The sequence below is a fragment of the Triplophysa rosa genome, linkage group LG2 (genome assembly GCF_024868665.1).
Source record: "Triplophysa rosa linkage group LG2, Trosa_1v2, whole genome shotgun sequence".
In the NCBI taxonomy this organism is placed as follows: Eukaryota; Metazoa; Chordata; class Actinopteri; order Cypriniformes; family Nemacheilidae; genus Triplophysa; species Triplophysa rosa.
The window spans coordinates 18,704,346-18,717,095 of record NC_079891.1 but is presented as its reverse complement, the minus strand read 5'-3'; the positions used below and the strand labels follow the sequence as shown (position 1 = coordinate 18,717,095).

Here is a 12,750-nt window from a genome sequence, read left to right as displayed (position 1 = left end):
ACAAACATTATTATCACAAAGTGTCAATCATCCAGTTGTTTTTAGGGAAAATAGTAAATACTACATTGGTAAATAATGCTAGAATTATTCTGTTGGACGTACACTACTGTTCAAAAGTCATTTCTATTCACCAAGCCTGCATTGATTTGATCCAAAATACAGTAAAAGAAGCCTGTTCTTTTATTTAAGCCTTTTTTAAGAAATAGTATATAATTGTGCATATTATGATCAAATATATTGTGTATTTTGTATAAATTGTATATTGCGAGACTAACCCCCACCAAAGAAAAATATTATGGTGGGGACCCCCCATAAGACCTGACTCAATTCGAGCACTGCTTAAAATATTAATATATTAAATGCTTTAAAAGATTCTGGAAATGTAGTTGTTCATTAATATTGAGCTAAATACAAACATCGTATGTAAGATTTACTTTTCAAATTACAATATTGCACACCCACTAAACCAGCTTTTATTTACACAATCACTGACAAGATAAAATGGTGATTTACAATTGAAATTCAGCTACTATACATTCTACTTTGACTGTAGCTCCCTGCGTGTTTCATTTGATAACCTACAAATTGTGGTTGAGGTATCAGTAGACAGAGATTCACACTTTAGCCAAAGCCAAAATTTAAATCCCCTTCTTGAAATTACTTTACACAATGTGACTTTTGTAACATATACTGTAGTATATGTAGTGACTGTATACGCGGGCAAAATAGTGCAGAGAAAATCTTTGGATAACTTGGATACATTTTCTTCTTCGTTGACAATGAACTGCACGTCATGGCTCCACAGGGTTTGACATCAGGATATTACACACTGAATGACTTGAATAATGTGCCATGTTCGAAATCTGACAATTTGAGTTTACTATGCTCATTTGAGTTTCCTTTTTAATATATCTGTTGCTTTGAACTGCATTTAAGCCACTCAAATGAATCCATGTGATCGTCTGCCATAAAATCTTGGGTTTAAAGTATTTGTAGGACATTTGCTCATTGAAATTGCTTTGAATTCATTTCACATTATACAAAGCCAAACAGTACCACATTGCTGAAAATGAATAAAATCATTTTCACAAAAAAAGAATGTGCAGAATGTCCAATTTTAACATGTGGCATTCTAGTAAAAATTGTCCTAGTAGTTCAAATAATTTCAATACATGGATATACAGTATAACAGGTGTTATTTCCACCGTTATAACTAAATTGCCAGGTGCTAGTGCATTATAAACAAGCACCAATTTATTTTTTGTTTTTAGCAATTAAGAAACAAACAATAAAATCTCTTGTGGATTAATTGAAGAAAGCATAACTGCAGAGATGGATGACGGATGTGCTGTTGTTCTCATTTGTGTTGAGGAGCTGTTATCTCAGCATTGTCTTTAGCATTATTATTTAGTACAATCCTTATGGTTTTAAAACCATCCTCAGTGACAATCCATAGCAGTTTTCAGCAGGTGTTTGTGGGGTATGTCCAGGTGTCTCTGTCTCTCAATGTGAAATTACCCATGTGGAAAAACAGTAACACCTCAATTTACCCTTGGCACCCCTCCCACTCGCTCAGATTTCTTGACTTCAGTCTGGTGTAGAAGCATCATATCCTATCAAAGGGCACAGAAGCAGAATTTAAGTACTGTCATCAATTCAAGCAGAGCTGTTTGGTATACATACGAAATGTGGGCTTCTTACCTCAATTTCCCATCTTCTTCTGTCGATCCAGGAATTTCTGTCGCCTGTCTACCGGAATCTCATCTAAGCTAATACCATGGTTGCTTGCCCTTTGTGACAACAAAGAAAATAACACCATAATTTGGTTTAAAGTGCTTCGCCATACTGTTCAATGAACTGCACAACATTTTCTTATAATGCAGCAAAGATTGAAGAGATTATGTTCTTACCCTGGAGTAAGGTCCGGCGGTACAGGCAGCGCCTTGTCGAAACCTTCCCTCCCAACCAACCAAAACGTTTCCTCTACACCTTTACCCTATTAGACAGTGATAGAAAAACAGATATGCCCATGTGATTGTAATAAATGTCCTCCCAGCTTCAAAGCATTTATGAAGTTTTGCCATTTGGCACATAGGCTAGTGCATGTTCCTGTGATTGAATACTGTACATGACTGTGAATGTGTGTACCTTCAACTCTGTCCTGCCCCTAGTATTTATTTTGTAGCCAAGTTTGAGGGCATTCAGGACTTCAACAGTACTCTGGTTGACATGAATTCTGTAAGCTGCAGAAACAAGGCATGTAAATCAAAAAATGAATGAATAAATAAAATGGTGACATGAAAACAATAACACTCTTACCTAAAATAGGCTACCGCTACTTTATACTCTATTGAAGTATAAGAAATTGTTTCAAGATTCTTGTTGTATTCAAACAACACACATTCAGTATATAACATTAATACAGCTGATGTCTCAGTTGTAGACAGTTTATCCATCCAAAATAACCATGTTAAGTGTTCGTTCAGAATGCTAATAGCCATAGGCAAAAAAGTGCTTATGTTTATTGATTTAATAGAATATCAGGAATATCAATAGATTTTGAGTCTGATACTCAACCACTAGATGGAAGCATGTCCCTAACCTCTAAAATGCTTTGACGATGTGCTGTATAAATCACAGTATACCCACTAGGGGGCATCAATGAACTTTCACGGGGACCTTAAAGGGATAGTTCGACCAAAAATGAAAATTCTGTCATTATTTACTCACCCTCGAGTTGTTCCAAACCTGATACATTTCTTTGTTTTGCTGAACACAGAGAATGATCTTTAGAAGAATGTCAGTAACCAAACAGATATTATCCCCAATTTACTACCATAGTAGGGAAAATAATGGGAGCCAATGAAGGATGAGATCTGTTTGGTTACTGACATTCTTCCAAATATCTTCCTTTGTGTTTAGCAGAACAAAGAAATGTACACTCACCTAAAGGATTATTAGGAACACCATACTAATACGGTGTTTGACCCCCTTTCGCCTTCAGAACTGCCTTAATTCTACGTGGCATTGATTCAACAAGGTGCTGAAAGCATTCTTTAGAAATGTTGGCCCATATTGATAGGATAGCATCTTGCAGTTGATGGAGATTTGTGGGATGCACATCCAGGGCACGAAGCTCCCGTTCCACCACATCCCAAAGATGTTCTATCGGGTTGAGATCTGGTGACTGTGGGGGCCATTCTAGTACAGTGAACTCATTGTCATGTTCAAGAAACCAATTTGAAATGATTCGAGCTTTGTGACATGGTGCATTATCCTGCTGGAAGTAGCCATTAGAGGATGGGTACATGGTGGTCATAAAGGGATGGACATGGTCAGAAACAATGCTCAGGTAGGCCGTGGCATTTAAACGATGCCCAATTGGCACTAAGGGGCCTAAAGTGTGCCAAGAAAACATCCCCCACACCATTACACCACCACCACCAGCCTGCACAGTGGTAACAAGGCATGATGGATCCATGTTCTCATTCTGTTTACGCCAAATTCTGACTCTACCATTTGAATGTCTCAACAGAAATCGAGACTCATCAGACCAGGCAACATTTTTCCAGTCTTCAACTGTCCAATTTTGGTGAGCTCGTGCAAATTGTAGCCTCTTTTTCCTATTTGTAGTGGAGATGAGTGGTACCCGGTGGGGTCTTCTGCTGTTGTAGCCCATCTGCCTCAAGGTTGTGCGTGTTGTGGCTTCACAAATGCTTTGCTGCATACCTCGGTTGTAACGAGTGGTTATTTCAGTCAAAGTTGCTCTTCTATCAGCTTGAATCAGTCGGCCCATTCTCCTCTGACCTCTAGCATCAACAAGGCATTTTCGCCCACAGGACTGCCGCATACTGGATGTTTTTCCCTTTTCACACCATTCTTTGTAAACCCTAGAAATGGTTGTGCGTGAAAATCCCAGTAACTGAGCAGATTGTGAAATACTCAGACCGGCCCGTCTGGCACCAACAACCATGCCACGCTCAAAATTGCTTAAATCACCTTTCTTTCCCATTCTGACATTCAGTTTGGAGTTCAGGAGATTGTCTTGACCAGGACCACACCCCTAAATGCATTGAAGCAACTGCCATGTGATTGGTTGATTAGATAATTGCATTAATGAGAAATTGAACAGGTGTTCCTAATAATCCTTTAGGTGAGTGTATATACGTTTGGAACAACAAGTAAATAATGACATTTTTTTCATTTTTGGGTGAACTATCCCTTTAAGATGACCAGGCGCGCAGATAGCACTAGGGACGGGGGGATATGACCCCCTCAGATCCCGATCCGTCCCTCTCACTTTCCCTACCAAAGCGACAAACATCGGTAAAACTGAGGATCAATCAGGATTTCCGCTATGTAACATTAGCCTAAGTAGTGTTAGTAATTAACACAGTTACATTAGCCTAAGTAGTGGCGGACAAGGCCGCCGATCCTTAATTATTTTGCCGTCACTGCTTCAGAACCGGGTCAGCCAACGACATTTACGTTCTCGTTGCTCTCTGTGGTGCTTGTGGCTGCTAGCCTGCTAAGACTCCTGACCCCGCCCCCGGGGTCCTACGAGAAGCTGTTAGCTGCCTCAATTGTGCCTGTAGTAGCAGTAACCATAGTCAGGGATGCGCATAAGTGGTAATGCGCGACCAAAATTAAAAATGCGCTCTGTAAATAAGTTTAGAACGCTCATTTGCGTACTGACATGGTTGAAACCTTTTTATGCACAATCACTGTTTTAGACCGACTAAATGTAATACTGGATAAGATTTCCGTTTGTACCGAACGCTGCCAAATCACTGATATCTCGTTTGTTCCCGGTGATAAACGGAATCGGTAGCTCCGCCTTTGTTGATTCTGCTTTCGTTACTAGAGAAGCACGTGGCACGCGCAGCCTCTGTGAATGTCTGGAACTGCGCTGCGCGTCTACCAAAACACCGCTTCTCTTAAACTTTCTAAAAGGACAAGCTGTTTAAACTTGACACTTGCACGCAGCTTGTGTTTCTCTATGCTATACTCGATCCTAGCTCCGCATCGCAAGTCTCCATGTGCGTTCGCAAGTGCACTTCCCAGCAACCTGCCAAAAACCAAAAAGGATGTCGTTTTAGGTTTCAAAATTGGTGTTGAAAATTAATATTTACTAATGTAAAAAGAAAAACAAGAAGAAATGCATTACCATTGTATTTTAAGTGTACTTTAAAGTAATATAAATATAGTATTATCCCACTTTATTATTTTGTTTATTGTTAATTAAAAAGTAACTACTTTTTTACTTTTATTTTTAATAGGTAAATATAATTTGTCACACTATGTGCAATGTGAGCACCAAACCGAATCTCCAGGTGCTCTCTTGAGAACCAGATAGAAAAACTTATGTGCACCTCTGACCATAGTGATCAAATGCCATCGTTGATGACTGAGCTGGTGATTTTTCTGGACTGAAAAAAATGGACTGCATAACTGCCACATAAAGGCAATGAAGAGACAAAAAACAATCACCTTGTTTTTCAAAAACCAAACAATGTAAGTTGACTTCTCCCAGATGTGGCAGATAAGTTTTATTTAATTGTGTAGCTAGTCTTTTGCACTTAGCAAACACAGCAAAACGTGGAGAGCATGACTGCAATTAGGTGAGTGGACAGAGGCAATTAGCAAATTAGCACAAAAAGAATGGTTGGATAAATCAAACAATTTATTGTCAGGAAATAATGATTTACTGGACTTGCAATACTAAATTAGGGTCCTGGCATAACATTATTATCTAACCCAATGTGCGCTATAAGTTGACTGAGGTAAATTGACTGATTTATGTTTAAATGTTTAAATAAAACATATTTTGCAGAAGGCATGAAGTTTTGGTGGGTGATAAGCATACTAGACAAATAACCGTTTGATCATGCATTGCTAGTGTTGATAGGTAGGCCTTTGTTCGTTGCTGTTTATCCATGATTTCAAATAAGAATCCTCCAATGGCTTTTTAGTGCAAAACATTAGCCCAACTTAACACTAGTTAAAGCCCAAATTACGCAAAATAACTAACTGAGTTGAAATCATTTGCTGACAGCTTGGTCCCCCCAGTTAAAAAATCCCAACTGCGCCCCTGACGATGACTTACAATTAATTTAAAATAAGACGAAACGAGCGTTACAATACGCTAAAAAATCTAAATATTTTTTAGGATTTGTTTCTTATAAAGAATGTACTTCTTTTGTTTATGCTGGGGGGGTGTTGGGGGGAACTCCAGTTCTCTACAGACCCTGCGGTTTGGGGGCCTCCAGAAGGTTATAAGGGGTCACCAGAAAAATTCTAAGAAATTTTTCCCGCCATACTTTGCTACATGGATACATGTTTCTCTTCATGTTTATACATACAACAATGTATAGCAAATAGCAAATTGTTTAATATATTGTCTTTATAATATCACACTTACTATTTATCTAACATAGTTTGAACATTTCTTTATACAAAAAATATAGATGGATATAGGAGGAAGGGAGTCCTCACAAAAGGTTTTTCATATTTGGGGATCCCTGGCATCGGAAAGTTTGAAAAACCCTGATCTAGACAAACGTAATATGATTGCAAAGATTTTTTGCAAGAGTACAGACCCATACTAGTGGATGTGAAATCTACAAAAAACCAGTAGAAATGTAATTTTAAAGCCGATTTCCGAATTACGCTTACCAAAACAACCTTGTAGCCAATCAGCAGTAAGGTGCACAGTGCACAGAACGGACATTATACGAGCCGAGCACTGACGAAAGCGAAAGATGGGGGTAGGGGTGTGTTTGTTTTGTTGATTTGAACATCAACAATGGCTAAGAGAAATCGGACACCCCGCCTTTAATTGAATTTGTTGTACTATGAAAATGTTCCACACAAATGTCAATAAACAATCTGGGACATACTCTGAAGACATCAGTAAATCTTTAATCACGTTTCACACATTTCCCATGCTCTGTAGCACGAAATGTTCTCCAGGTGAGGCAAGCGCTTTGGGATTAATGTGGCAGAAGGTCTGATTAAAGGTGAGACAGTTCAGGGTGATAGCAGGGGCTGAGTTCTAAGAGGACATTAGCTTTAAAGCAGAATTTTCTTTCTAATTTGGTTTATACTCTTAAGAGATTACCAAACACTCTGCACCTTAAGCTCTCTGAGCTAGTCGCTGACATGCACTCGCTGATCAGTACACCTAAGTACAAACTACCAAGACCTCAAACTGATCCTTACACACACATAACGGATTCCAGGAATCAGCTCCACAATGTTTACATCATTATTATCACTTATACATAGATTGATGTACTCACGCAACCCTGTGGATTCCATTCGGGAAGCTGTGTTTACGGTGTCCCCAAACAGACAGTATCGAGGCATCTTTAACCCAACTACGCCTGCAACCACTGGACCTGAGACACACACAAATATATATAAAGTGAATAAAGGCCATTTGTCTGGGTGAGTTATCTGTCGCAACCACAGAATTTCAGGAAGAGTATGGGCACCACGTGATCTCTATAACAAGTTGAGTTGTGAGGCAGAGGAGAGAGCCCACGCCGTGATACTTTAATTGGATGAATCTGTTAATTGGATGACGCTGGGATTTACATTTCACTTGTTCTTGAAATACACATGCATCAGATCATAAGAGTAAATACGTTTTTACATTTAGCACTATGTTCAGTTTGGTGATATAAGACTACTAGACCATCATCTTAATGAAAATGAGATCAAATATGGAATGTTTTTGATAAATAACCTCATGAGAGAATGCATTTAATTTATAGGAGTGAAGTGATTGGAGTAACTGTTAACTCCACTCTCAAACCAGTCTGAATTTTCTGGCTCTTCTTTTTTAGCCGTGTATATATTACAGAGCTGCTACAAAGACCACAAGGGAGATAAATCTGCTGGACAGCCAAACCACAGATAAAAGATAGGCATCAAGGTTAAACAAAAATTTCACGCAATCAGGTTATTGTTCATTACATTTCTGTCATGACAACTCTCGGAGTGTTTAGCATGGTAGTGTGCATGACATATAATGTATTTGGTCTTGGCGGAATAGATCTGCTACGCTGCGGCGGAGCAAGTAAGGAGACTTGCTACTGCCAGTACATCCACAACATGCTGCTGTGTGCATATAAGGAATGCTGCTGCTGCACATATAACATATGAATAAACCACAGCTTACGTGGTCCTTGTAGCAGATCTATCCAATTGAGCTGGGGAAGGAGGAGGGTTATGAAATGCGCTGCACTGCTGCAACAATCACTAGCCGAGATTTAAACGTAGAGCAGCAAGCTCATTGGCTGCTGATACGGAGGGAGGGAACCAATCACTTCACCGTGTAATAGTTATTATGGCGGATAGGTTTAGATTTTAAGACTGCGCCATCTAGAGTTTCATGGCAGAACTATTCATTTAATGCATATCAGAGGTTGAACAATGGAAAAGCCATAAGGTGTCTTACCAATTTGTTACAGTATGGTTACTATAATGAGCGTTTTAAACATCGTTTGTGTCATTCTCACCAGTGTGGAGTCCAATGCGGATTTTGACTTTGACATCAGGCATATGCCTCATTTTAAAGGTCCCGATGCAATGCAGAATGTCCAGAGACATGTTGGACATCTCTGCTGCGTGCCGGTTACCGTTCCGGTTTGGAACCCCTGATGCCACCATGTATGCATCACCAATAGTTTCTACCTATTGACAAATGGCACATATAATGTTTTTGGTGAAACAAACTGTGATGATTTGCATACTGCATAAGGTCATATATTTTATATTTAAAAAATAGTTTTCTTTGTTTAGTGGAAATTATTTGGTAACTGATTTGCAGAAAATGCAACTCAATTTCTTATATTAAGAGATATAAAACTATAAGTATCTGAACTCCTTCCTTTCTTTAATAGTATTTAGTCTAAAAGTTTTGTGAGTGCACCAGTAAAACATACATAAAGATCATCCAAACCTTGTAGACATCATGGATTGCAATGATTCCATCGAAGAGAATATAAAGGTCATTGAGGAGATCGACCACCTCGATAGGTTCACTCAGAGCAGAGATGGTGGTAAAACCCACAATATCACTAAAATACAGTGTTGCTTCTGAAAAGTGCTCTGGTTTAACTGGCTTTCCTGTCTTTAATGCCAAGGCCACAGACCTGGGAATGAGAGAATGGCATTATAGAAAAAACAGATTTTGAAAGATAAACTGATATGAAGATTTCTGTGTGAGACTCACTTGGGCAGCATTTGAGCTAGGAGAGCATCCGTTTTTTGACGCTCTACCTCTAGTTCTTCGGTCCTTTCTCTGATCAGATCCTCCAGGTTTGAGGAGTACTGCTCCAGCATCCGCAACATTGAGTCAATTATATTTGTCTTCTTTCCCTTGTTAACATTCTTAAACTACAGATGAAAAAGAATAAGGTGAGGAAGAATAAGCTACTACCTCTGATAGAGTTAAGAATACATTTCTGTGTTTTGACATATGTCTGCTAAACATTTGTGAGCATGTGTGTCTCAGCATGATAGAGAGAGAGAGACGGAGAAAATACCTGTCTGAAAATCTCTTCAAACGTAGGTCTCTTGTCAGGCTCTTCACTCCAGGCCTGCTTCATAACCTGAATCACCTCTAGTGGAGCTTCATCCATAGATACAGTAGGTCGACACAATGGAGGAGGAGAGCGCACCTTATCTATAATCTCTGCACACAGAGACACATATCTGCTTTCAGATCTAAATCACGTGGAACCCAAATATAGACCTTTCCAGTTTTAAAGGATGTAGACACATGTAAAAAATCAATCATGGAAAAATCTTCTGCTCTAAAAATGTGTGTGAGGGTGTGGATGTCTAACCTTCAGGGGGCATGTCCAGCATGCAGAAAGGTGCGCAGCGTGAGATCACCTCCTGCATGATAATGGAAAAGCTGTATACATCTGCTGCATATGTTCCCTTCTTCTTTAGCCGAGGATCTCGTAAGATCTCTGGAGCTGTCCAAAACATATCTGTAGAAATAAGAGTAAAAAACTGAAAAATTGAATTTCAAATGCAGCATGATGAAACATGGTCAGGATTGTACAGCTGAACATCTTGAGAAACAGCAAAATATGGGTATTAAGATTTTTGAAATGTTATAGTGCTTGGAGCCTAAGAATCATAAAAGTAGAAAAGTCCTTTACAGACAACTAAAAAGAATAACTGGCTCATGGTTCTCATGATTAAAATCTTTTGATGCATACTCGTAATGCATACCCTCAGGTTTGGTGTCCTCCATGATGATGTTTTGAGAGTTGATGATTTCATTAAAGCCATAATCTGTAACCTTCAGAACAAACCGTCCATCAACCACACAGTTCTTTGACTTCAAGCGTCCATGAATAATTCCACGATTATGCAAGTACTTCATGCCCTGACAAAGTAGAAGACAGAGAGGACGTTGAGAAGACTCTTACAGAAAACAGAAAAAGCATGCCTGACAAATCAAGACCAGGAGACATTTTTGACACATGTCATGAGCAACCTTTCGGCATCTCTTATCTGCCCCTTTCATCTCCTTAATGTCTCACCCTGATCAGGTCAAGGAGGAGAGAAGATTTAAACATCCAGTCCAGTCTCATTTCCTCATTGTTGAGCAGGTCTTCCAGGCTGCCTCTGGTACAGTGCTCTGTGACAATGCCAAATATGCCAGAATCCAAGAACAGGCCAAGAAACAGGTTCAGATTCTCATGACGCATATCTCTGAGCTGTAGAGTAAGAGAGGAAAACACATAGAAGCTGAAATGTTACAGAAGGTGACATGGAGGATTGTTAAAGGGCTCATATGACACGGCTATCATTTGTTTTAGATGTAATGCAATGTGTATATACGATTTAAGATTCAAAAATGCTGTATTTTCCACATACCGTTTGTATCTCCTCTTTGCCCCGCCTCTCTGAAAAGCGAGGTGTGCTATGATTGGCCAGTTAACCAGTGTGTAGTGATTGGTCAAATACTGCAAGCGTGTGACGTAAATGTAACGCCTCTTACCATATTTGGAACATCAGGTTCCAAAGCAATTGTACTGACGGGTACGCCCATCTTACTTGCGTATACATTTGGGCGGTCTTAGTCCAACTATACCACGAACTGACGTAGATTTGTGGGGGTGTGGTTACACGAGGTGTTTCAGTGAGGTCTGGGTGAGCATTCGCTTTTAGATAGAATGCATCTTTTGTTCCGACACTTTAGTTTTTGCAATTTTACGTGTCTAATACATGCATCGGCAACTTATAACACACCAAAGACACAGAAAAACACATATTCGCGCAATATGACCCCTTTCAGAAAATAAATTCTGTTCGTTTTACTCATCCTTACTTATATTTCTATTACCTTGATAAAGATAGCCTGTGTGCTGTCACTGATGTCTGACACATTTGCTTCACAGGGACATTTCTTCAGCCAAACCCAGTCACCCTGACAAAACAGAACAATATTGACACAACGTATAGTTAATCCTCATAATACTCAAATCATCATCACACTTGATTTACAAACTAGACTAAGAACTAATAATCAATATATATCAAAATACAACACTAACAATTTGTAAAATGTCTAGAGCACACACACACATACATCTCACACACCTCAAATACAGCAACGTTTGAGGTTTCAGGAGTTGATGTAATGTAACTGCGAGCTGAAGATGAGTGACGTGGGGTTTTAACATCAGGTTGACTTTTTAACATACTTTCCTCATTCAGCTTCTACGGGGGGAGACAACAAAAAATGTAGTGTCAATGTCTTTGAACAAGAAAGAGAGAGAGAGAGAGAGAGAGTCAGTGAGATAGTGACTGACCCTCCTGCTGAGTGTGGTGTTAATAAAGATCAAGTCATCCAGTGTCAGAATTATCTTAGTAGCATTTCCAATTTCTCCTCCACCAAACGCTCCAAATATTCCCACCTGCCCGTATTTTCTGCACACACAGCAACATGCTCATTTGTTTATCAGTAACATGTTAAACTTGTTTAATCCACAATGGTTTTCAAAAAGTGAGAATAAACTCATACCTGACATGCAGAATACAGGCACCTGCTCCACAAACCAATACACAGAAGAGGAAGACTAAGAAGAGGGTCACTCCATCTATACCTGCAACAGTGATGACATTGATCAGTGGTGATGATAATGTCATCATCATGCAATTTATCAAATTAACAAAATCAAATTTATTGAAATTCTTGTGACACAATCTAGAGATAAACAAATATACAAATCAACTTCAGCCAAACAGTGCTCCCTGCTCACCTCCGCTACAAGCAATATAAGGGCTGAACCAACAGTTTGAGTCACTGCTCGGAGACGCTCCTGCAAAATGAATTGATTTCCCCAGGTACTTCAGCCCTCCGTATTTTCCGAAAGTGTGTGGCGCTTCCAGGGCATGCGTACGGTGCAGGCTTGACCCAGAGCCATCTGTGTCCAGGACGACGTAGCGTGCCTGCATCCCCTCTCCGTTGGTACCTGATGATATCCACTGGTTAAAGCCATTAAATTCGAATCCACCCTCATTCTGAGCTAGAACTTCGCCTGACACCCAGTGCCCTCCACTCGCAGCTCGACTCTGCTCTGCAGCCATGGCTATATAATACAGCATGTTATAGATGGTCCCAAAAAATGGAGAAACCTGCAAAAAACCCAAAAATTAAACTATTTTTTATTTTAAAAAATTATTATATTACATACTGTATATATATATATATATATA

The 12,750-nt window shown here is 39.3% G+C and overlaps 1 protein-coding gene across 1 annotated transcript in view; it reads right to left on the bottom strand.

Annotated features, from left to right (window-relative positions):
• Positions 1-463: 463 nt before the first annotated feature.
• gucy2d (guanylate cyclase 2D, retinal) overlaps positions 464-12,750 on the bottom strand; it is a 14,773-nt gene continuing 2,486 nt past the window's right edge. Inside the window, exons 3-19 of the mRNA XM_057329005.1 lie at positions 12,294-12,669; positions 12,056-12,137; positions 11,844-11,961; positions 11,632-11,751; positions 11,375-11,458; positions 10,569-10,745; positions 10,255-10,411; positions 9,858-10,007; positions 9,555-9,703; positions 9,242-9,405; positions 8,969-9,161; positions 8,526-8,700; positions 7,302-7,400; positions 2,149-2,243; positions 1,911-1,996; positions 1,702-1,790; positions 464-1,613 (exon numbers count right to left, since the gene is read on the bottom strand). Coding sequence (XP_057184988.1) covers positions 1,703-1,790; positions 1,911-1,996; positions 2,149-2,243; positions 7,302-7,400; positions 8,526-8,700; positions 8,969-9,161; positions 9,242-9,405; positions 9,555-9,703; positions 9,858-10,007; positions 10,255-10,411; positions 10,569-10,745; positions 11,375-11,458; positions 11,632-11,751; positions 11,844-11,961; positions 12,056-12,137; positions 12,294-12,669 — 2,313 coding nt within the window. The 3' untranslated portion in view covers positions 464-1,613; position 1,702. The remainder of the gene's footprint in view (positions 1,614-1,701; positions 1,791-1,910; positions 1,997-2,148; positions 2,244-7,301; positions 7,401-8,525; positions 8,701-8,968; positions 9,162-9,241; positions 9,406-9,554; positions 9,704-9,857; positions 10,008-10,254; positions 10,412-10,568; positions 10,746-11,374; positions 11,459-11,631; positions 11,752-11,843; positions 11,962-12,055; positions 12,138-12,293; positions 12,670-12,750) is intronic.